The sequence below is a fragment of the Tursiops truncatus genome, chromosome 11 (genome assembly GCF_011762595.2).
Source record: "Tursiops truncatus isolate mTurTru1 chromosome 11, mTurTru1.mat.Y, whole genome shotgun sequence".
Lineage (NCBI taxonomy): Eukaryota > Metazoa > Chordata > Mammalia > Artiodactyla > Delphinidae > Tursiops > Tursiops truncatus.
This window is the reverse complement of record NC_047044.1, coordinates 45,169,813-45,195,599: the sequence shown is the minus strand read 5'-3', so window position 1 is coordinate 45,195,599 and position 25,787 is coordinate 45,169,813. Positions and strand designations below refer to the sequence as shown.

General features: G+C 34.8%; 1 protein-coding gene across 4 annotated transcripts in view; it reads left to right on the top strand.

The window, feature by feature from the left end:
* TBC1D15 (TBC1 domain family member 15) overlaps positions 1-25,787 on the top strand; it is a 64,130-nt gene that overhangs the window by 6,178 nt on the left and 32,165 nt on the right. For all 4 annotated transcript variants that reach the window (XM_033866316.2, XM_033866315.2, XM_033866317.2 and 1 more), the window contains exons 2-5: positions 15,256-15,354; positions 15,820-15,894; positions 20,147-20,285; positions 25,078-25,288. In XM_033866316.2, the coding sequence (XP_033722207.1) occupies positions 15,256-15,354; positions 15,820-15,894; positions 20,147-20,285; positions 25,078-25,288 (524 nt within the window). The remainder of the gene's footprint in view (positions 1-15,255; positions 15,355-15,819; positions 15,895-20,146; positions 20,286-25,077; positions 25,289-25,787) is intronic.

Below are 25,787 nucleotides of genomic sequence, written 5' to 3'. Positions count from 1 at the left end.
ATTTCTCATCCTGCCTGAGCCCCTTACATCTAGGTTAGCTATAATTTATTAGGGTCTGCTGTGGCAGCCTATTCAACCTCCATCATATGTTGTAATTGTCTGTTTTCTTGTCCTAATCCCCAATTAGATTGCTAGGAAGGCAGTGACTGAGTCTTATTTATTTATACCTAGAAGCTTACTCTGTGCCTGGCACATTGTTAGGCATTCACTGTACATCTGTTGAAGAAATAACTGAAATTGACATCTCATACAGGATCCTGTGCATACTTGTATCACACACTTCTGTGACCATTGATTTACATGACATTACTAGTTTAGTTAGACACTTTTTACGATGTATGTTTTTCCACCAGTACCTTTTACTCCCCACATCTAGTTGGTGCCTAATAAATGTGTATGAGTAAAGAAACTTCTAAATCAGATTAGGTGGAATGGGGGTGATTGGAAGTGTTGGACGGGCTATTGTGTTCTTTTGAAGGACTTCATAGAAGTTGTTTGCAGAGAGAAGGTATAAAAGGGTGTTCTAGGTAGAAGGAACAGAATGCACACACACAAAAAGGCACAAGGTTTTGAGGGAACAGGTGAGTTCAGAGGGTCCCAAGGCAGGAAGTATTTGGGAGTGTCAGGTGTTGCATAGCTGTAGATGTAAAGTGTGTTGTCAGAAGGATTTTGAGCTTAGGTGTGGATTGGTCAGATGTACGTTTTATTAAGATCATTTTTGGCAGTGGTTATACATTATACAGTTTACACAGATTATTGGAAGGTGATTAGCTTGGGGAAGAGAGACCAGAATGTTATTTTAGTAAACCCAGGCTACATATGATGAGGGGTCAGTGTCAGAGAAGATTTGAGGGATTTAGGAGGTAGGATGAGTATGGTGAAAGAGGCATTTAAGATACTGCGTGGATGGAATGTCTTACACAGAGTTGGGAATATCAGAAGAGCAGATTTAGGATAAAACATACTGAGTATAAGATGCCTGTGGATTATTCAAGTGGAGATATCAAGTGGCTGCTTAGATATTTGGGTGTAGAACTCATTAGAGTTTCAGGGCTTACACTGGCATTTCCTGGTGATACTGTCTCTAATCCAAAATTTACATTATTTATATGCTGAATGATTTCAAAGAAACTGAATTTTTGTAACTTTCTTGTTGTTAAATTTAGCTTATAAAATTCACAGTTCCTAAAGTTCAAGAATGTATGTTGTGTATGGTAGATGTTGGGTTTCCAGGTTTGGACAGAGATTTAAGGCAAGAATTTTATCCCTAAGCCTAAGAGTAAATTTCAGATATTTGGGTTGAATGTTTTCATTTATCTTTAGTTTTTGAAAATATTATAATAATTGTAACACAAAAATCCAATCCCACTTAAGTGTAGGAGTAATATAAAAATTTATCTGCTACTATATTGTGCAACTTCATTCTAACTTTTGGTAAATTAGAGGTCAGTAAGTTTATTCTAAAACATTTGCTGTGGTCCCCAGAGCACTTTTAATGAGTTATGTCGGACATGGTTCCTTTGGAAGAAAAAAATCTGAATTTTCTATTGCCATCAGCAGGCTGTCATTGGAAGTTTTATAAATATAATTACCTGCTTTTGCATCTTAGCAGATATTTAAGAATAAAGGAGAACTTGAAGGGCCTGAGACAATTTTATTCCAAATGGAGAACTTTTTTCCTTTCTTTAGTACCTTTACACATTGTTCTTTTTTTTCCTCCCAAGAGGGTGGGGAGCAGTTTAGAATATTCTAGCTTGTGTAAAGATTTTATCTTTTTTATAACATTGCCAGATACATACAGGCAAGGAACTTTATCTTGTTTATTTTTCTGTTCTCCATGGTGTCTGGCGCATAATAAGTGCCTAATAAAAGTTTGTCGACTCAAGTTTAGATAATTAGTTTAGCACCACCAAGTGGCAAGTGTTTGAATGTCCTTGATAGTTTTTGCTCCCTATGGACACTTAATCCACAATGAAAAACAGGTAGGGTTTGATTTTTTAATTTTTTTGAGGCAGGATCAACTTCTTTTTCTTTCTTTTCTGCTTTTTTTTAAAGTAAAATATCTTTACTTAACGTATTTACTTTTATACAGCGTTTTGAAGTTTAAAAAAATAGACTTTTCCTGTAAGTTATTTTTTATACAGCTTTATTGAGGTGCCACTTGACAAACAGTAAGTTGCATATAGCATGTATAATGTGCTAACTTTTGATGTATATATACACTATGGACCCATCAACAGAATCAAGAGAATGACATGTCTACCACTCAGAGTTTCCTCCTGACTTATTGTAATCTATCACTACCTTCATCCTGTCCACAGACAAACACTGAGCTGCTTCTTGTCACTATAGATTAGTTTGCATTTTCTACAACTTTATATAAATGAAATGATATGGTATGTACTCTGTTTTTGGTCTGACCTTCTTCATTCAGCATAATTATTTTGAGGTTCATTCATGTTGCTGTATGTATCATTAGTTAACTCCTTTTTATTGCCATGTAATTTCCTGTCGTATGGGTATACCACAATTTGCTTATCCATTCACCCATTGATAGACTTTTGGGTTTTTTCCACTTTTGGCTGTTACAAATACAGGTGTTGTGAACATTGATATGAGTATGTGTCATATGAGTATGTGCGTTCTCTTTTCTTGGGCAAATATCTAGGAGTAGAATAGCTGGATTGTAATGTTAGTTGCATGTTTAGCATTTTAAGAAACTGCCGAACTATTTTCCAAAGTAGATGTACCATTTCACATTCCCACTGGTGGTGTATGAAAGTTCCAGTTGCTCCACATCTTTGTCAGCATTTGGCATGTTGGGGACTTCCCTGGCAGTCCAGTGGTTAAGACTTAATGCTTCCACTGCAGGGGGTGTGGGTTCGATCCCTGGTTGGGGAACTAAGATACTGTATGCCACATGGTGCCCCCCCCCAAAAAAGAAACATTTGGCACGTTTGTTTTTAGAATTAATAGATGGCTTCAGTTTGCAGTTCCCTAATGACTTATGATGTTGAGCATCTTCTCATGGGATTTTATGTCATCCCTATACTTTCTTTGAAGTGTCTGTTCAAACCTTTTGCCCACTTTATTTTATTGAATAAATTGTTTTCTTCATTTTCTTGTCACTGAGTTTTGAGAGTTCTTTTTATCTTCTGGATACAAGTCCTTTATTACATATACAATATGATTTGCAAATATATTTTCTCTGCCGGAGCCTTAATTCACTTAGTTATAGTAGCTTTTTGGTAGATTCCAGTGGCTTTTCTACATAGACAGTCGTGTCATTTGTAAATAAGTTGTTTTACTTGTTCTTTTCTAATCTAGATGCCATTTATTTCTTCTTTTTTGTAGTGTCTGAAACCTCAAGTAAAGTGTTGAGTAGAAGTGGTAAGGGTGGACATACTTACTTTGTTCCTGATCTTAGGAGAAAGCATTCAGTCTTTTAAGTATATGATGTCAGCTGTACTGTTTCATAGTTGCCCTTTATTAGGCTGAAGAAGTTTCCCTTCTATGACTGATTTGCTGAGAGTGTTTGTCTGAAATAGATGTTGGATTTTGTTGAATCCTTTTTCTGCATCTTTTGAGATGATTTATATGGTTTTTCTTTTTAAAATTTTTCATTGTGATGAATTATAGTGATTGATTTTTTAATATTAAACCAACCGTAAGAGTAAACCCCACTTGGTCATGAAGTATTTTCCTTTTTACATATTGTTGGATTCAATTTTTATTTAAAATTTTTGTACCTAAGTTCATGTGAGATATTGGTCTATAGTTTTATTTTCTTGTTTTTGTCTGATTTTAGTGTCAGGGTAGTGCTGGGCTCCTAGAATGAGTTGGGAAGTATTCCTCCTCTTCATTTTCCTGAGTTTGTATAGGATTGGTATTACTTCTTTCTTAAATATTTGGCAGAGCTTACTAGTAAAACCATTTAGGCCTGGAATTTTCTTTGTGGGAAGGTTTTTAACTAAAAATTCAGGGAATTCCCTGGTGGTCCAGTGGTTAGGACTCCGTGCTCTCACAGCCAAGGGCTCAGGTTTGGTCCCTGATCGTGGAACTAAAATCCCACAAAACCTCGCGGTGTGGCCAAAAAAAAAAGTACAGCAGAAACTAACACAACATTGTAAATCAACTATACTCCAATAAAAATTAATTAAAAAAAATTGAATTTCCTTAATTTATACTGGGCTACTCAGGTTATCTTTTTCATCTGTGAGTGTTGATAGCTGTGCCTCTTAAGGAATTTATTTGTTTTGTCTAAGTTGTCAATTTTTAAAAATAAACTTATGTATGGCTGCGTTGGGTCTTTGTTGCTGCACGGGCTTTCTCTAGTTGCAGCAAGCAGCGGTTACTCTTGTTGCGGTGTGCGGGCTTCTCATTGCGGTGGCTTCTCTTGTGGAGCATGGGCTCTAGGCGTGCCGGCTTCAGAAGTTGTGGCTTTTGGGCTCAGTAGTTGTGGCTCACGGGCTGTAGAGCACAGGCTCAGTAGTTGCAGCACACGGGCTTAGTTGCTCCGTGGCATGTGGGATCTTCCTGGACCAGGGCCCAAACCCGTGTTCCCTGCATTGGCAGGCGGATTCTTAACCACTGCGCCACCAAGGAAGTCCGAAGTTGTCAGTTTTATTAGTCTAAATTGTTCATAAATTTTCTTAGTATCTCTTTTACTTGTATACATTTGTAGTGATGTTAAAGTTCTAATTCCTAATATTGTTAATTTGTGTCTCTTATTTTTTCCTCATCTGTTTGGCTAGAGTTTTACCAGTTTTATTCTCAAAGAACTAGCTTTCAGTTTCATTGATCTCTTCTCCCCTCCCCCATTTTTCTTTTTTCTATTTTATTGATTTCTACTCTGATTTTTCTTTCTGCTTACTTTGGGTTTAATTTGCATTTCTTTTTCTAGTTTCTTAAGGTAGATGCTCAGGTCATTAATTTGAGGCCTTTTTTCTTTTCTAATAAAGGCATGTAATGCTATGTTTCCCAGTAAGCACTGTTTTAGTGGCCCTACGCAGATTTTAATACGATGCGTTTGCATTTTCATTGAGTTCAAATACTTTCTAATTTTCCTTTGATTTCTTCTTGACCCTTGGGTTATTTATAAATATGTTATTAATTTCCAGATATGTGAGAATGTTCTGAAGATATTTCTATTACTGATTTATAACTTACTTCCACAGAATATACTTGAATTCTTTTAAGTTTATTGAGATTTGTTTTATGGCCCAAGTTTTGATATGTCTTGGCAAATGTTGTTGGGTGGAACGTTTTGAGTGTAAATTAGGTCCAGTTGGTTGATGGTGTTATCAAGTCTTCTGTGTTATTACTGATTTTCTGTCTATTGTTTAATCAGTTATTGAGAGAGGGGTTTGAAATCTCTGACTGTAATTGTGGACTTGTTTGTTTTTTCTTGCAATTCTATCACTCTATGCTTCATGTATTTTGAAGGTCTGGTATTAGGTGCATAAACACGTGGAATTGTTAGGTAATCTTGAGGCACTGACCATTTTATCACTATGAAAATATCTTTCTACCTGGTAATATTTCTTTGCTCTGAAATTTATTTTTGTCTGATATTAATATAGCCATTCTAGCTTCTGATTAGCGTTGGCATATCTTTTCATCTTTTAATTTTTAACCTATTTGTGTCTTTATATTTAAAATACTTTTCTTGTAGGTAGCATAGATTTTGGGCTTTTCTTTTCACTCTGATTCTCTCTTTTTAGTTGGAGTCTGTAGGTGATTTATAGTTAATGTGATTACTGATATGGTTAAGTTTAAGTCTATCATCTTGCTGTTTGTTTTTTATTTGTCCCATCTCTCCTTTGTTCCATTTTCTTTTTCTGTCTTCTTTGTGATTAGTCAAGTAGTTTTCATTATTCTGTGTTTATTTTTTATTTCCTTTGTTGACTAATTCACTATAACTCTGCTATTTCAGTGATTGCTTTAGGGCTTACAGAGTACATCTTTAGCTTATGACATTTACATTCAAGAGTTGTTATACTACTTTACATAAGGTATAAGAACCTAGAACAGTATACTGTCACTTCTCTTCTGGCTTTTGTGCTATTTTTGTTATTTTACTTTTGCATATATTACAAGCCCCACAAAAAACATGTATTCATTTATCTGCTTGTTTATGTTTTAAAGAAGGGGATTTGATTAACAAGAAAAATATATTTATCCACATAGCTACTGTTTTTGGTGGCATTCATTTCTGTATGTAGATCCAGATTTCCTTCTAGTGTAATTTATTCTGCCTGAAAGACTTACTTTAACATTTTTTGTAGTGTAGGTCTGATAGTAATTATTTTAGCTTTTATATGTCTAAAAAAGTCTGTATTTTACCTTCTTTTTTGAATATATTTTCTCTGGGTATAGAATTGTAGGTGAACAGTATTTTTGTTTTGTTTTGTTTTGTTTTCATTACTTTAAAGATGTTGCTCCAAAGAGGAAGGAGGAAACTTTGGGAGGTGATGGATATGTTTGTGACTTGATGGTGATAGTTTCATGAGTGTATACTTATTCTCAACTTATCAAGTTATATATATTAAATATGTATAGCTTCTTATATGTAAATCATACCTCAATAAAGTGGAAAAAAAAAGTATTGCTCCATTGTTTTCAGTCTTCATTGTTTCTAAAAAGGAATCTGCGGTTATTATATTTAATGTTTATTCCTCTGGCTGATTTTCAGATTTTCTGTGTATTACTGATTTTGCATAATTTGATTACAACGTGTCTGTATCTAGTTTTCTTTGTGATTCTTGCTTTCATTTTGGAGTTCATTGGTGTTTATGGGTTTATAGTATTAATCAAATTTGGAAAAACTTCTGCAATTATTTTTTCAAAAAAGATTTTTTTTTCTGTTTCTTTTTTCCATCAACTGTTTCAGGTACTTCAGTTATACATATACTAGACCACTTGAAATTTCCTTGCAGCTCGTTGATGCTTTGTTAAATTTTTTCTCAGTCCCTTCCCCCCCTTTTTTGTATTTTGTTTTATATAGTTTTTATTGCTATAACTTCAAGTTCATTATTCCTCTGCAATGTGTAATCTGTCCTTATCCAATTCAGTGTATATTTCATCTCAGACATTGTAGTTTTCATCTCTAGAAGTTCAATTTGGATCTTTTTCATGTTTTTGATGCCTTCTCTTAGCAAGTTCTAACTTTTCTCTAGTATCCTGAACATATGGAATTCAGTTATAGTAATGTTTTAATGTCTTTCTCTTTTAATGTTATTATTTGTGTCATTTTGGGTCATATTTAATTGGATGATTTTCCTCCTCATTATGAGTCATATTTTTCTGATTGTTAGCATGTCTGTTAGGGTTTTTTTTGTTTTTGTTTTTAAGCCAGATGTCAGATATTGTGAATTTTATCTTTTTAGGTGCTAGGTATTTCTGTATTCCTATAAAATGTTCTTGAGTTTTATTCTGTAAGGCACTTATGTGGAAACAATTTAATACTTTTGGGTCTTGCTTTTAAACTTTGTTAGATGGGATCAACACAGCATTTATTTATTTATGTTTTGTTTTGATTGGCATATAGTTGATTTACAAAGTTGTATTAGTTTCTGGTGTACAGCAAAGTGATTCAGTTAATGTATATACATGTATGTATATATATATGTATATATATTTTTTCTTTTTCACATTCTTTTCCATTATGGTTTATTACAAGATATTGAATATAGTTCCCTGTGCTCTGCAGTAGGACCTTGTTTATCAGCACAGCATTTGATGTGAAACTAATTTTGCCCCATTGCTGAGGTAAGACAATTCTGAGTACTCTACCTAGTGCTCTGTGAATTATGAAGTTTCCCACACTGATGGGAGCAGCTCTGTGTGAGTGCAGATTGTTTCTTCTAATAATTTCAGGTGGTTTTCCTCTGACCTTAAGTAGTTTACTGACGCGCGTGCATTGATCAGTTCTCTGCTGAATACTCGGGGATGTCTGCAGATCTCTTCAGTTCTATCTGTGTACTTTTCTCTGTCTGGTACTCTGTCTTGGCCTTGCCCAGTTCCCAGCTCTGCGTCCTCAACTCAGGGAGACCACTGGGCATCTTCTGGGTTTCCTCTCCTTTGTCACAGCAGGGAACTCTCTCAAGACAATAATCTAGGGCAATAGTATAACTTATCTCATTTGTTTATTTTCACTCAGCAGTCACCATCCTTCATTACCTGATGAAAACCATTGTTTGGCCTTTTTTTTTCCCTTGCGGGAGGGTAAATCCAGTCTCTTGTTACTCCATCTTGGCTGGAAGGGTTAGCTGTTACAGGTTTTTTTTCCCCGCTCTCTCTCTTTTTTTTTTTCCCTTGGCCTCACTGCGCTGTGCTGGATCTTAGTTCCCTGACTAGGGATTGAACCTGTGTCCCCTGCAGTGGAAGCACAGAGTCTTAACCACTGGACTGCCAGGGAAGTTCCTTTTCCTCTGTATTTGGTGGGATTCTTGGCTGGAAGTGTAAGCTGTTACAGGGTTCTTTTCCTCTCCAGTTTTGGTGGGATTCATACCTCTTCTCATATCTCTGCTATATGCATCTCTTTTTTTCCTCCCCTTCAGGATCAGGCTGACTGTTTTACCTTGTTCCAAATTTGTTTCCTTTGTTGTTACAAACTTTGAGATCGTCTTTTTTCTTCCAGAGTTTTTTTTTTTTTGTGGGAGGGGTATGTGGGCCTCTCACTATTGTGGCCTCTCCCGTTGCGGAGCACAGGCTCTGGACACGCAGGCTCAGCGGCCATGGCTCACGGGCCTAGCCGCTCCGCGGCACGTGGGATCTTCCTGGACCGAGGCACGAACCCGTGTCCCCTGCATCGGTAGGCGCACTCTCAACCACAGCGCCACCAGGGAAGCCCGTCTTCCAGAGTTTTTGTTAATAAATATTTCTTTCTTGTTGGTCTGTATTCTCTTCTGTACCTTCTGAGAGGTGACGTAGTTAGCAAGACATTCAAGAATTTTATGAAATGCTAAGTATTTAGAGAATTCCAGTAGATATTTGGGTAGCTGAAGGTAATCATCACATTTATAGAATGGGTTATAGCAGTTTGTAATTTATATTAAAGTTTCTTTTTTCCCTGTTCCATTGGTACTCTCTACAACAACAGCATTCCTTCTCCTGTCCCTGCCACCATCCCACCCCCCACCAATTTTTTTTGGGGGGGTGGCAGAGACACACAATTATTAATAGGTTGTGCTTTTCCCTCAAATCTATTTGATCTATCCTTCTCCTTCTTCTCAAGACCTGTCCTTCCATTGTTGAATTCATGTCATGATTTGCATCTGACAGTATCCCTCTGTTATCCTTGAGATATGGTTTAAATTCTGTTTAAGACTTCACATTTTGTGGGTTTTTTTTTTTTTTTTTTTTTTTTTTTGGCGGTACGCGAGCCTCTCACTGTTGTGGCCTCTCCCGTTGCTGAGCACAGGCTCCGGACGGGCAGGCTCAGCGGCCATGGCTCACGGGCCCAGCCGCTCCGCGGCATGTGGGATCTTCCTGGAGCGGGAAACGAACCTGTGTTCCCTGCATAGGCAGGCAGACTCTCAACCACTGCGCCACCAGGGAAGCCCAACATTTTGTGTTTATCACCAGTAATTTTTAGCATTTTGGTTGTGAAACAAAATTTATATACAGAAAATCACACTTACATAACTTAATAACTCACAAGGCAAATGTCTTTGTAACCACCACGGTGGTCAAGAAATAGACCTTTGCAGGTACCCCTCTTCCCCTAAGTAACTACTATCCTAACTTTTATAGAACTTACTTTCTTTCATTTCTTTATTACTATTAGCATTTTTTTAAACACTGCTATCCTGTTTTTTTTTTTTTTGTCCTCCTTCTCTGTCCTCCACTTAGTATTACTAGGTACTTCCAGTTTTGTTTTTCTCAGTCAGTTGCACCTTTGTCTTTCATGGTATTTGATATCTTATTTTTCCTTGAATCACGTTTGAATTTAAATTTCTTGTATCAAACACAATACTTCTTGATTTCAAAAGATTGGATATACAGGAATCATCAAAAAACAAAACAAAACAAAAAACACACCAAACCACCCAAATCCTGATTTTTGACGACAACTGTATGTTCTGTTGTGTACAGTTTTCATACTGAGCTTTCTCTGCCATATGAACGGGAAGATAAAATGAAAACACATTTTTGTTTCCATTAGAGATATACTCCAGATATGTTTTTGCCATGTAATTTGTTCCCTTGTAAAGTATCACAAATTAATAAGTTGTTAGGGTTGGAGAATTTGACATAGACTTTTAGTAATATCTCGGGTATATATGCTAGAGAATTGTTTAGACTGTTTTATGTTTACATTTAGTGCCTTTGTATCCCTAAGGTAACAATCACGGGAAGTCTTCACTGACTATACATTGTCTTGCTATTTGGGATGTTTGGTGCTGATAACTCGCAGAGTCTGGATTGTTTGCAAAAGGAGTCTCAAACAAGTTGTACATCTCTAGTAGTATAGACTTTCATTTCAGTCTTTTTCTTCTCATAGCTTTCCATTTGCCAGCTTCCTGACATTAGTTTTCATTGCCCTTCACCTCCTTGGAATATAATTTTTTTCTTGTCTGTCTTTCTGACTTACATATTATTTTCCTGTTATGCCTATGAACTCTTCGTCTCCCCTCAAATCTTAGGTAGTGGAAAGAAAGAGGCATTACTGATGCCCTTTCTTTGCTTCCTGTAGCACAGAGGACCTACTCATGTAGCTAATTGGTGACTGCTTTAGATTGGAATATGAGCACATAGGATACTGGAACAATGTTGTCAGTTCCACATATGCTAAGCCTTAAGTTGATGGCCTTTTACATTATGTACTGTTCGGGCAAATAAAACTTACCAGAGCAGACCTGAGTCTGAACCCCAAAGTAATGGGAGAACCTTGATCAAATCACTTAACTTCTTTGCATTTTTTCCCTCAATTACAAAGTGGGAGTGATATCACATATCTAATTGAGTTGTGAGGATCAAATGTGATAATGTAGAAATGCTTTGTAGAGTAATGCATTATAGAAATATTACACGGCCAGTAATAGCATTTGAACCTTTCTTTTTATTTTGCATTAGAGATTATGAACAAAACCAGAGTAAGGAAATTGGAAGCCTGTTTTACTGAAAGTATTATCTTAGATGAAATTCCTGATATCATAATTGTTCCCTGTAGCAAAATAATTTTTCATTTCAAACAAGCTTGGAGATAGCTTTTCAAGTATTAATCGTTACCATTGATAAATGTAAGAAGCAGAATGTCCTATGGAAGAATGGTACTCCTTAGAAATCAATTCACTGTAGAGTTTAATGAAGAAATATTATCTTCATGCTATTGTTATAAGATCGATTTTTTTTTTTTTTTTTTGGCCTGTGGGAATAGGGATCGAACCCAGGCCCTGGCGGTGAAAGTGTGGAGTCCTAACCACTGGACTGCCAAGGAATTCCCTGAGATCAAATTTTTAATTGGACTTCTGTTTCTATATTTTGAGCTGTTTCAAGTAGTTGATACAATTGTATTTTATTATATACATGTATCCACAGACTGTGGTGATGAACATATATATGCTATGAATAAAAAAATAAGTAAAATCATTCCCTATAATATTAAAATGAATTATTCAAACCAAGATGCTATAAAAGGGACTAAGCTTTTTCTGTGGAATGTTTAGGAGTTCAGATGGGGGAGAAATTAAGGATTTTTGTTGAAAGGCCAAATTGTTAAATAGTTAGCTGCTGTATTGATTTATAAATTAAAGGCATTTAAAAATTGTTTTTAGTCCAGTGGTTAGGACGTCTTGCTTTCACTGCTGAGAGCCTGGGTTCAGTCCCCGGTTGGGGAAGCGAGATCCTGCAAGCTGCGTGGTGCAGCCTAAAAAAAAAAAAAAATTGTTTTTAGTCCTTTAAGCAGCATTATTTTGTACATGTAAGCAATTTCAGAAACCACTTTCCTCTAAGGAAGCCATGTAGAATTTTTCTGGTAGTTTCCTGAGACAGTTGAGATTTAATGGGTGAAGATGCCAGGAAATATGAAATCCACTCCTTCCTTTGATGTAAAGTCACTGAACAGGTCTGTGTCTCAGTTTATTTTTCTGTAAAATGGACATAGAGGTAATGAGATCTATTCTGACTCATTCAGTTTGGCTGTGAGGATTTAATGAAATCAGAGTGCTTTGAAAACAAAGTGCTATTCAGTTAAAACTTATTATCTTATATTTGAAATAAATTATGTACTAATACAGATAGTGTGTGTGTGTGTGTGTGTGTACGTACGTGTGTACGTACCTGTGCGCCTTTAAGTCTTATAAGACTTCATAAGGTTTAGTGGCACGTGAAGGTAAATTTACAGATTTTATTCCTTCCGCAGAATTAATTTGTATTGAGCAGGTAATATCTCAAGGGTGTAATATTGTAAGAGCATGTAATATCACACTCTTCAAATCAAAAAGCTGAACATGACCGCTTTCGAAAGACAGTACAAGTCTGGGTTTGGGATTGTGGAATTTTGGGCATGTAATTTGTCCCTCAAAAAGTGCTAAAAAGTTAAGAACACAGAACGTGAGATGAGTGCAGTTTTGACTTTTTGTGAGGTACCTGGTACTTTAATACTTTTCAAGATATTTTCCCACCTAAATTACTTCGGAAGCTCAACTTTTTCTTAAATGAAAAAGAGAATAAGGCAACACTTCACTAACATATGTATGGGGAAGGAAGAGCTGCTTAATGTGCTTCAGTTACCTGAAGTATTTCATTTTCTTTAGGGTTCATTTATTTCATAAAGGCTCTGGAATCTCTTTAGTATTAATAGTACCACAGAATCTTTGATTGTACTATTAATGGTACCAAGCTTTTCTTGGCAAATGAGTGTCCCTTTTTCAGCTATAGAGCTCTTGATTGTTCTGATAGCTGAGTATTAGGTGACAATATGCTAAAGTGAAGTTTCTGGATATCTTTTGTCAAAAAAGCTTGAGATTTTAAGGGATTTTATTTTTCCCATAGCCTTTTCATACTTCTGTTTTGTGGCCCCTGTTTTATACATTGATAAACGAAAGTCCAGAAAGGTTATAGTTTATACTTCTGGAATTCCCTCTTTTTACTTTACTCATTAAAATTAATTTTTAATTATTGAAGTAATATATAACTATATATTTATACTTTGAAATTTTCAAGTAAGTTCAGCATTAACATAGAAAGTTACAGTTCCTCTTTCAACCTTTCCCCATCCCATTATCTTTTTCAGAAGTAGCCTTTGTTAACATTAAAGTGTGTCCTTCCAGAGCTTATTCTCTGTATTTTACACAGATATAGAGAAACTTTTAAAAGTATAAGTGTCATCATATTATGTATAATTGGAAGGTTTTTCCATATATGTCTGTCTGTTTAATCTACCTCTTAACTTCTGAATAGTATTCTCCATAGAATGAATATCACAGAATATATTTTATAATTTTCCTCTCTGTGGTCATTTAGATTCATACCTTCCTTTTCCTCCTTTCCTACTCTACCACCCACCATGTTATAAATAATACTATTGTGAATATTCTTATGCATATCTTTGTGCACATGAGTGAATAAATCTGATTTTTCATTTCTATACAAACAGTATAGAATTGTTTCTCACCACTCCCCAACTCATGCTGTCCCCAGTCTTTGCCTTCTGCTTAATGCGAGTCTTGTGTTTAACAACTATTTCATTGAAGGCCATCTTGGGTTTTTGAGATCAAAACTTCTCTGGTGATCTTGATTACTGGAAGGACTCTTTCTTGACATGATGTAAGTCTGTATCACAAGTGATTAACATAACAAGAGAGGCAGTAAAAGTAATGTGGGAGCTTTGTGGTGCAGTGGCTAAGAGAACAGTTCTCTGGTGTCAGACTGCCCAGGTTTCATACTCCACACCACCCCTTACCATTTGTATCGTTCTCTTTCAATTTTCTTGTTCACACAGATGGGCTCCTCATCCTAATGATGTAGTTATAATGATATAGTTATAGAACCTATGGTCTTGGGTTATTGTAAGGATTAAACTATAACGTGGAATTCTTAGTGCATAAGTGTTCCACAAATGTCAACTGGGGGGCGATAGTGATGGCCTGTGTTGCTTGTCCTGCGTTCTTGGTCCCCATGGTATTCTGAATAGAGATGTGATTGTATTAATAAAAGGTTTACATAAATAGAAAGTACACTATTCCAAACTTATGTCAAAATTACATAAGTTTGTAATGTCTGGAAGTGACTACTTTATTTCCCTTTTACTTATTTTCATAATGAAAAAAATTTTTTAATAGTTTGAAATTGGTCCCAGGAGTAGAATCTTTTTTTTTAAATGTTTATTGTATATGTTACAAATATTTCTTCCCCATTTGTTCCATATATATATATATATATATTTGTTGTTGTTGTTGTTTTATCCTTTGACCGCGCCACACAGCATGTGGGATCCTAGTTCCCCAACCAGGGATTGAACCTGTGCCCCCTGTGTTGGCAGCGTGGAGTCTTAACCACTGGACCACCAGGGAAGCTCCCTAGAATCTTAATATGTAACATTATGCCTTTAGAACATAAGGCTTAACTTTATAAACGTTTCAGTTTACTCTGGAATTTACTTAAGTCTCCCCTGTATTCCCATAGGACACTGTTCAGGGGCCATGTCTTAGTCATTTTCTTATACCTACTGTCTTACATGCTTTTACATATAGAAGCACTCAGTGTTTGTGAGCTTGAACTAGTTTAAACTAGTTTTTCCAAGAAGTCCTCATCATTACTTTTTAATAGTCCCATCTTATTTTCTATGCCACTGTGCTACAAAAGCACACCAAAATAAACTTATGTGCTGTTATGAAATAGTTAGAAATCATTAATTTTTCATTATATTTCATCTGTTCTTATTTTTGGATATTTTCAGTTTGAACCCAATACTTTGCTTAATGTTTGTTAAAAATATATGTTAAGTGGAATTTGCATATAGGGTCACATAACAATTAGCCTGACATCTTTGTTTAAGGAGAAGATCAAGATCATGATTATCACTAAACCAAAAAACTTGCATGCATAACAAAGCAAATTTCCTTCTAGTTTATCTTTGTTTGAAGTGCTTTTAAGTCTGAGTAGTATTTTTAAGATAATACATTTTTATATGAAATAACCAGAAACTTGGTTCAGGCATTATAGGAAAACATCTCTTAAGTTTTTTTAAAACGTTGAAATAGTATTGAATAAAAATGGTGTGATTTAATCTTATTTTTGCCATTCCAGATTATATATGAACAGGAAGGGGTGTATATTCATTCATCTTTTGGAAAGACCAGTGACCAAGACAGCTTGATTTCAGGAATATTACGTGTTTTAGAAAAGGTATGTTTCTAGTAAAAGACTTTATTTAATAATTGTTTATGTTTAAATAAAATATAATTTTAATTCAATTGTTTAAATAATTTAATAATTAATAATTGGGGCATTATCAGCAGGCTTGAATTTCACATGTAAGATAAAATTATGTAATTGAGCAATGGTTGTAAATTTAACATGGAAGTGATGTTAGAAATAAAATGCTTTAGATAAGCCAGTAAAATGGTATGGAATATTTTAAAACTTATGTAAAAGTTGCAGTAATATAATTTTTTTATAATGAAAGGCAGAGTTTAGAAATCTATATACATTGTTGTCAAATAGTGGTTTACATATGATATTCCATATTTAACGTGCTGATAAATTTAAGGGGTTAAAAATCTCATTTTCAGCTCAGGGAATTAAGTATAGGTGACTAAAAATATAGGATATTGCTGAATAGTAAATATGGTTAATAATTTCTTTCTCTAGGATGCTGAAGTAATAGTGGACTGGAGACCATTGGATGATGCATTAGATTCTTCTAGTATTCTGTATGCTGGAAAGGTATTTAAGAAAAAAATGCATGACTGAAGGAATGCCATTTTTTTTTAAATAAAAACTTTATTGAGATATAATTCATATACCATAAAATTCACTCTTCTAAAGTATATAATTCAGTGTTTTTAGTATGTTTACAGAGTTGTGCAACCATCACCAATATCTAACTTTTGAACATTTCCATTACTTCCAGAAAAGAAACTGTACCTCTTAGCAGTCACCCCTCATTCCCACCTAACTCCAGTCCTCTGCACCCATTAATTTACTGTCTGTCTCTGAGGATTTGTCTGTTGTGGACATTGTATCTATGGAATCATATAATATGTAGTCTTTTGTGACTGGCTTCTTTCACTTAGCATAATGTTTTCAAGGTTCATCCATGTTGTAGCACCTGTCAGTACTTTGTTTCTTTCCTTTTTTTCTGAGTAATATTGCATTTATGGATATGTACCACATTTTGTTTATTCGTTCATCGGTTGATGGACATTTAGGTTTTCATTTTTAGGCTTATGTAAATAATGCTGCTGTGAATGTTCATACTCAAGTTTCTGTGTGGATACATTTTTCCTTGAAAACCCAGGAATGGAATAGTTGGATTAACTTATGTTTAATGTTTGTTTCGTGTTGACATCTCACTATGGAAGGTAGAGATTTAGCTCTATCTTATCTCTAATTCACCCTGAAACTATGGCCCAGTTGTCCACATTTCTTCTCAAAATATTTAATCACATAGATGATCTTCCAGTGTCATCTTCTTAGAAACTTTTCTTCCAGAGCCTTCTTACAAGTTCCTTCTGAACTGGTTGCTCTTTTGGCTTGCTGTGCAGCAATTATCCTGGGGATTCTTTTTGCCTCTTTCCCATATTTTAATCCCCATTTCCTGTATCCTCTGCTATCTTATATTTTGGTTTACTCCCTAGTTTTGGTGCACCTCCAGTGCTTCCTGAGAAAAAGGGTGTATGAGGGCAAAAACATTTCTGTTTTCAGACTTTTCTATCCTTATTCTGAATTGATAGCTGGCTGGCATAGAATTACAGTTTGAAAATAATTTTCCCCTCGTAGTTTTGAAAGTTATTGTCTCAGGTTTGACTAATTTCCTTTATTGATGTTAAGTCTGCTGCATTCTAATTCCTGATCCTTGCTATGTTTTTTTCCTCTTTAGAAGCTTTTAGAATTGCCTTTTTGTTTCTAGTGTTGTAGATGTTCTGGACATGTTGTGCCCTTGTGGTCTTTTTTATCCACTGTGTTGGGTGCTTGATAGGCTTTTTTTTAACGTGAAAACTTGTATCCTTTAGTTTTTAGGAAATATTCTTGAATTATTTTAGTGATGATTTCTTCTTCATCTCCATTTTCTATTTTCTTTCTTTCTGGAACTCTACATGCTTTGGACTGGTCCTGTAATATTTTAATACTTTACTATTTTCTAACTCTTTGTGTATGTGTGTATTATTTTCTAGGAAATTTCTTCAGTTTTATCTTCCAGTTCTTCTATTGCCTTTTTCATTTTTGCTGTTTTTTAGATTTCTAATACATTTTGTTATGTGTCCCCTTTCCCCTCTTCTAAAAAATAGTATCCTGTTCTTCATGGATGTACTATTCTTCCTTATTTCTGAGGGATAGTATTTTAGATGTTTTCATCTCTGTATATAGTCCACCTCCTCTAATTGACTTTTTTTTTTTCGTATTTCATTTGGACTTTATCTTTTATGTAAACACTTGCCTTTGACATTTGGTGATCTTTGTATTGTGGTGCTCATATTTAACAGCAAACACAAAAAACTGATTATACTCTCTCTATGTATGGGTAGGTTTGTTAATAGTTGGGACTCAGGGTGACTTGGCTAGGCTGTTTTCCTTGGGGAATCCCCGATATTGAAACCTGGGTCTTCTTTTGTGGGCTAGTCATTTGTCAGAGAAGAATCTACAGATTCCTGCCTGGAGAGGGAAAGCTGGATTCCACTGTTGTGGGAACTGAGTGGAGGAAGAGAGCTGGGAGTCTTGCCAACTTATTATATAGATGAACTTTCAGTTAATTCTCCTGTTTTCAGTGTATTATCTCTTTGCTCAGTGTCCCTGGTTTCTCCTAATCCACAGATAATCTGTTTTACCTTTTACAATGAATAAACCTTCAGTCTTCTCAACTTTTGTTAGTAGTCCTGTTTTCAGCTTAACCTTTATTCTAGTTTCCAGAAGTACCTGATTTACTAGTTCCAAGCCTTTGTGTGGGGTGGGGTTCTGTAAATGCTGCTTCGCTTTCCCTACTATTGATGGGAAAGTTGGTAGTGATGGTGGTAAGGGTTGCATTTTTTTAAATTGGGCAAACGAGGAGGGCTCCCTGAAAAATGACATCAGAGGAAGGACTTGGAGGAAAAAACACTACACTTTATAACTTCATTCATTCAGCTTTTCCCTCTATTCTTCAGTCTGTTTCTATTTCTTATTAATTTCTTTTGTTTATAATATATTCCTGTTCCTATAAATCTTCTTTTTTCCTTTTTTTTTTTTTTTTTTTTTGCGGTACGTGGACCTCTCACTGTTGTGGCCTCTCCCGTTGCGGAGCACAGGCTCCGGACGCGCAGGCTCAGTGGCCATGGCTCACGGGACCAGCCGCTCCATGGCATGTGGGATCTTCCTGGACCAGGGCACGAGCCCGCATCCCCTCATCGGCAGGCGGACTCTCAACCACTGTGCCACCAGGGAAGCCCCCTTTTTCCATTTTTAAAAAGAATTACACACTAGCAATACACGAATACATTCTTGTTATAAAAAATTCAAATAATAGAAAGTTGAAGTCCTGCTTGACTAGAACCCTGTCCCTAATCTGTCCCTGTTTAATGTATATCTTTCCAGACTTTTATTGGTACACATTTCCTATCATATCTATCTATCCATCCATCCATCCATCCATTCATTCATTCATCCCTGGTTTTCTCTAGTGTGTTTCTAATTACATATGTTCCATGTAGTTGTTATACTGCATACATTGTTTCTTAACTTCATTTTATTTACTTCGTTTTATTTACATTATTGAACATATATACACATGAACAGATATCAGTCTTTAAACTTCTGCCTAGCATTTTATTGGCTACCCGCTAGTTTATTTACTTATTCCTTCATTGATGGATGATAAGATATATTCAGATTTTCACTTTTACAAACAACTCTGTGATGAAAATTCTTGTATCTGCCTCTTTGTATACATGTGTATTTCTCTAAAGTAGATGAGAAGAGAGTTATTGTGAAACATGCATATTTTGAATTTTAATAAATATGACTCAATTATACATTTGAGTCAGTACTAATTAGCACTGTCATCAACAGTGTGAGATACAGCATTTCCTCACACTGTCTTCCATATTTTTATTTTTTAATTGAATGGGCCAGAAAAATTTAAATTCATCTTTACTTGCTTTTCTTGGATTGTTTCTGAAGGTGGACATCTTCCTTTGTTTGTCACTTCATATTTCTTCTTTGATTTGCTTGTTCATATCATTTCCTTATTTTTCTCTTTTGATGTTTGTTGATTTCTCAGTACATAGGTAGGAGTTGTTTTTGTATTCTGGATGTTTTTCTGTCATCTTCCATATGTTTTGGAAACATTTTCACACAGTTTTGCTTATCTTTAACTTATGTGTGGTATCTTTTGTTGAATAGAAGTTAAACTTTTTGATTTAGTCAGATTATTAACATAGCATTTTAGACTTTTGGTTTTATTCTCTTTTAAAATAGAAAGTTCTTTAGAACTGAACATGTAGATATGGTATTTGTAGCTTTTAGCTGATTTTGATTAAGAGACATGTGCAACCAATGGTGGTTTAAATAAGTAACCACCATTGGGTATGTTCCTCAAATAACCAGAAGCCTGGAGGTTTGGAGCTATTTGCAGTGTTTGTCTTTATGATTATAAGGTGGCTATTATGTTTTTAGGCAGCATAGCTGCATCAAAAGCAGGAAATAGGGAAAAAGGGATGGAGCTTTTATTAGGAAAGCAAAAGCATTTCCAAGGCCCTACTGTTGACTTATGCTTATATTTCATTGGCAACCCTAACTGCAGGAGAATCTGGACAAGGTTTTCTTGTCTTTTTGGTCAGCTGAGCCAGGGAGAAAAGGGTAGGAAATAGTGTTTGGCTTTCCCACCAGAGGTATCTGCCACAACCTACAAACTTAATTTATATAGAAGCTGAGAAGACGTTATTGATTGAAATGAAATTCTAGTCTTAGTCCCTAAATATCTTACATGTTATAATTATTTTAGGACTCCAGTTCAGTCGTGGAATGGACCCAGGCCCCAAAAGAAAGAGCTCATCGAGGACTGGAACATCTGAACAGTTACGAAGCAGAGTGGGACATGGTTAATACAATTTCATTTAAAAAGAAACCACATACCAATGGAGGTATGAATTAAATCGTTTGAAATCTTAAACTGATTTGCTACTATATAATATAAACAAAAGTGCAAAGAAAATCCTTTAATGTTTCTTAGAAGAAGGATGAGTTGGTGCTTTGATTAATATGTATAATTCCCATTTATTTTATTTATATTCCTTTTTCATCTTTTTGTTGCTTTGTTGGTTGTGACCGCATAAAAAGGCTTTAAAAATATTTGTTCTGTTTTGTAGTTATTAATGGCAGAAAATAGAAACACTTAAAAAATTGCTTTGGCTATCTCTCATGCACATTTTTCTTAATCCAGTAGAATAAAAAAAAAAAAATCATGTTATTTCATCCTAAAGCACCAGGGGGAGATGAAGTATACCACTAAACCATGCCGTTCTAATTTCAGTGTTTACTGGTATCTTCACAGCTCATTGCAACTCCCCTTTGTATATGTCCCGCATCTGTTCTCCTTTATATATACATTAAATTTATGTTTGCTGTGTGGTGACTACCTACATGTAGATAACAGAAAAGAGCCAACCTAGCAATCTGATAGAACATGTATACTACCCCAGATATGATCTAGCTAGCCCACCTGTGATGTGGCCCGCCTATTTGTGATCTCTTTAAAAAATATTAAACACTGTATAGAGTTAAAATTTTTTTCTATTGATTTCTTTGTGTATTATAACTAATAGGATATTTTATCTTTCAGTGATTTTGATCTCAGTTTAGGATTTATCCGCATTTACCAGATTCAAAAAGTCTAGCCTAAATTGACTAGAATATGTATTGCTACGTTTATATAGCATTGTTACTAAGTAAAATTGATTTTCATGTATGGCCTGGGGAATCATTCTCATACAGTAGTTATACTTTGTACTGTATCATTTCTTGGGAACAGTGGCAATTAAGAAATAGTAAGTCACAGACTTTCGATAACAGCCAGCTCATGCATGTATGTCTTTTTTTTTTGTTGTTTTGCATTCCCATTCTAGGGAAGGTTCTTAACCAGAACAATGCAGAAATGTTAAGGAAGGATAAAACCACAGGATTTTAGTATATTTAACATGTGAGGGATTTTTAACTTCTCTAGACTGGATCTTCAGGATTGGTTTATGTGAATTGCTATTTTTTGTTTGCCTAATATTGTTAAATCCTTGAAAATGAAAAAGGTTACAGAAATGAGCAAAAGGAGTGAGTTTTCAAAATTTCATAAAAGAAGCATTACATGTTTGAGAAGAGCATAATCTGACAATAAAGGTCTTTTTAGATTAATGGTTTTTTAACTGGCTGCACATTGAAATCACATGGGGAAGTTAGGCTTTTGAAAAAAGTACCAGTGCCTGGGTTTCATCCAGCAAATTAAATCATACTCTGGAGATGGAGCCTGGGCATCCCTATTTTTCTGTATTTTTCAAAAGCCCTCCTGGTTATTTTAGTGTGCAGAGTTGAGAACCTCTGTGTAGCTGTGTAGCTTAGCAAAAAACCCACAGATCTAAATACTGCTTATGTATCTTGGCATTGCATTATGCCTTGTAAGGAGCCTTTATTTAGTAATTATTAAAAGTTAAGGACACATTTCTTTTTCTTTCTTTTCTCCACTGTTTAAAAAGTTTTATGATAGCAGAAAGAAACACATTGCACAGTATGGCCCAGTGTGCATACACATGCACATATTTAACAGAACAAGGAGTTAATGAAGTACATTTACTCTGTTTCATCTCATCCCATTCCATCCCATCTTATCCTAGACTGTCTACCTCATCCAATCATATTTCATCAAAACTCCTTCTTAAAGAAGACATTTTCTAATCTTGATGTTTCAGAATTTAAATTTCTGCCATAATTTTTTACACTTTTGAAAAGCGTTTTTTCAAATAAAATTTTTATTATTATAAACTTCACACTTTTTACCTTTTTTGTGATTCACAGAGCAAAATGGGGACAAACCTTTAAAAAAAATTGACTATTGAAGACTTTTTAAACTTTATATTTCTTAAATATACTGCTAAGTCTTTGTTTTTATATATTAGATCAAATGTTTTGAAAATATATCTTCCCAGAACAGCAGACTGCTGTGATGTTCTGGAAACCCATTCAGATAAAATGTCACGTCCTTGCTGTTAATTCTGTTCAAGACATATGGAGACTTACTGAATTGTTTTGTTTACTTTTTTGCTGTTATGGCCATTTTTCCCACGTCAGTGTGTTGGAGTTATTTTTTACATATATTGGGTAACACAGTAAGTTCATCAGAACTAATTAGCTTTATTTACCTTTGTTTAAGGAGAAAGAAGGAAATTTTGAGTTAACTGTTGGATTCTGTTAGTTTTCCTTTGTAACAACTTCTAATTCTGGTTAGCTATTATTGGTAGACCAAATTGCAGATTACTTTTCTGTTGACTTGGTTAGTAGATTATTCATTTATTTAACACATCTTTGACTACCTACTATCTGCTAGTCACTCTTCTAGGCACTGGGGATAAAGCTGTGAACAGAATTAAGTTCTTGTTCTCATGAAGCTTATACTCTAGAAAAGGGACTTCTGGGATTGACTTGTAATGTTTGTCTCATTGTTTATCAGAGCTTTAAGTGAGGAAGTGTGTGAGGAATTTTCTTTTGTATTTAATATGTAATGTGTGTCTCTTCCATTAACAAGGGAAAAAATCTGTGTAAAATTTTTACATTTGAATATGCACAAACTTCTGATATGCCTGCATATATTATTTAATATTCTTCATATGATTTTCTTGCATGACTTTTATTAAATACTTTTTGTGGAATTTAAGATAAAAAATGGTATCTGGTTTTTCATTGCTGTTTTGCTGTGAAAATATTTTTGGTCTTTGCAGATAATCTAGTAGTATGTATCCTTTCTACGTCGACGTAGTCCAGGTGCATTCACACTTAAGTGATTCATAAAATGTTGGAATTCTAGAATTGTTCTCACTTTCATATTAGTTTGTGATGGTGTTATGAGCTCTATAATATAAATTGCAGTGAAACATGATGTGTCGTAAAGTGAGCACGTGGTACTTAATCTGGTATCAGCCTTAGATATGAGTTCACCATCTGAACTGGTGTGGAAGTAGGCAGGGCACTGCATAGATAAGTTACTTAGCCTTTCTGGACTTTGATTCAGATGATAACTTGCTAGTGTCCATGAAAGAGTAATGGTGTCTGCATTCCTTGCCAGGTAGAGGTTTCTGTAAGCTGTAGGTTTCTGTGTCAGTTTAGGAGATTTTGTTGGAGGTGATGGAGCTGTAGTGTTCTGACTATATAGGAAGGTGACATACATGCAGGTCAGTACTGACTGATCTACCCTTTGAGTAAGTTCTATAAGCAGATATAATCTATACAGTTTATCTTTGTGGAATTGATAGTGTTGGGATGGAATTAATAAAGATTTTCAATAACAGGATAGTATGACACTTCTTAGCAAATAACGTAAGAGAAAAGGTCTTTTAAAATTTCAGAGACATGACATGCTTAAGTCTGCGTTAAAATGTTCAAGTAAAATAACATTTTTAGATTAGAAATTAAATATAAGTATTAGATAACTTTTTTCCCTTGTTCTTTAAATTTTTATTTAAATAGATAATCTTTACATTGCTTGTTATCAATTGCAATATTATTCACAAACCTAGGATTTTAAGCTCCTGTAAACAGCCCCCACACACTAGGAAATGCTTTATTTTACATAGCTATAGTTTGGTTTGAACTGAGGTCTTAATTTAGTAGAAGGTTGATTTAGCAGGAAGACTGAATGTATTTATTCTCTTTGAAGCATTCACAACTTAGTTACCTTTTCATCCTCAATTCCCCACTGTTCTTTGGGTTTTTGCAAATGTCTGTCTGTGTACTCACTCTAATGTTACTTTTTTTTAAAATTAATTTTTATTGGAGTATAGTTGCTTTACAGTGTTGTGTTAGTTTCTACTGTACAGCAAAGTGAATCGGCTATACATATACATTATGTCCTCTTGTTTTTTGGATTTCTTTTCCATTTAGTTCACCACAGAGCACTGAGTAGAGTTCCCTGAGCTATACAGTAGGTTCTCATTAGTTATCTATTTTATACATAGTATCAATAGTACATATATGTCAATCCCAATCTCCCGGTTCATCCCACGCACCCCCACTTTCCCCCCTTACTTTTTATACTGGTATACTTTTACCTTCACTCAATGTAATCTAGTAAAAATAATTCCAAAAGGAAGTGAGGAATAAAGGTTGGTTTTGTTTTTGTTTTTTTTGTTTTGTTTTAAATGCCTCTCCAAATGCATCATGCCATTTGTATTTGAGGGAATTGGAAAAGGTGAATATTTATTGAATATTTACTATATACTTGGCACTGTACTCATTAGTTGACAAGTATTATCTCTTTTAATTCTTAGGATAACATTGGGAGGTAAGTATAATTATCTCCATTTTACAGATGAAGAAACTGAGGCTCAGAGAGATTCAATTATTTGCCCCAAATCATTCAGTTAGTAAGATGGTGGTGCTGCAGTTTGAGTCTGGCCTGCTTGCTTCCAAAGCCATGATCATTTTGGGGCAAAGCTGATATTTTAAATAAGGGTAGTATTTTTTTCAATTTGTATACAGTAAGATAATTATTTTAAAAACTATTCTTTTAAGAAAATGTATGTAGCCATTTCTAATACAGGTGGAAGCCATGGTAATATCAGTGCTGTAGTTGTTCCCTAGGTTCAACAAATATCTGTTAGGCAGTCATGAAGAGTGCTGTCAGTACCTTTTAAAAAGGTGAACAAAAATATTTTGCCCCACTTTCTTGTTTTTAAGATGCTCCAAGTCATAGAAATGGGAAAAGCAAATGGTCATTCCTGTTCAGTTTGACAGACCTGAAATCAATCAAGCAAAACAAAGAGGGTATGGGCTGGTCGTATTTGGTATTCTGTCTAAAGGATGACGTCGTTCTCCCTGCTCTGCACTTTCATCAAGGAGATAGCAAACTACTGATTGACTCTCTTGAAAAATATGTGGTATTGTGTGAGTAAGTATCAAATTATTTCCTACTTATCAAAACCGGATTGTTGTGATGGTCCCAAGGCGAACTGTTTTTACTTGTCATTGGGTATCAGTGACCTATGTGCATATTAGGGCTCAAGCAGGTTTGTTTTTTCTGGAATATTGACTACTTTGGATGAGTGACTGAATAAAATTTTGCCATTTTAGTAATTTGGAACTGCAACTTATCACCTTATTAGTGTTTTAAAGAAAAGAATGGTTCAGTATTTTAATACACATTCAAATGAATGATGATACATCAACAATTTATGGATTATATATTTACCAGTTTTATCTTTTATTATGTAGTTTCTGTTAAACATAGAGTTTCATTTGTAATGCTACAAATTTAAGTCAGACAAATCTAAATAAAATTATTGTAAGTGTGGAAGTTAGGGCTTTCTCACTTTCCAGAAATCTTGTGTCTTCCATTTATTTACCCATGTGCATTTGTACACACACACTCTTTCTCGCTTTCACTCTCA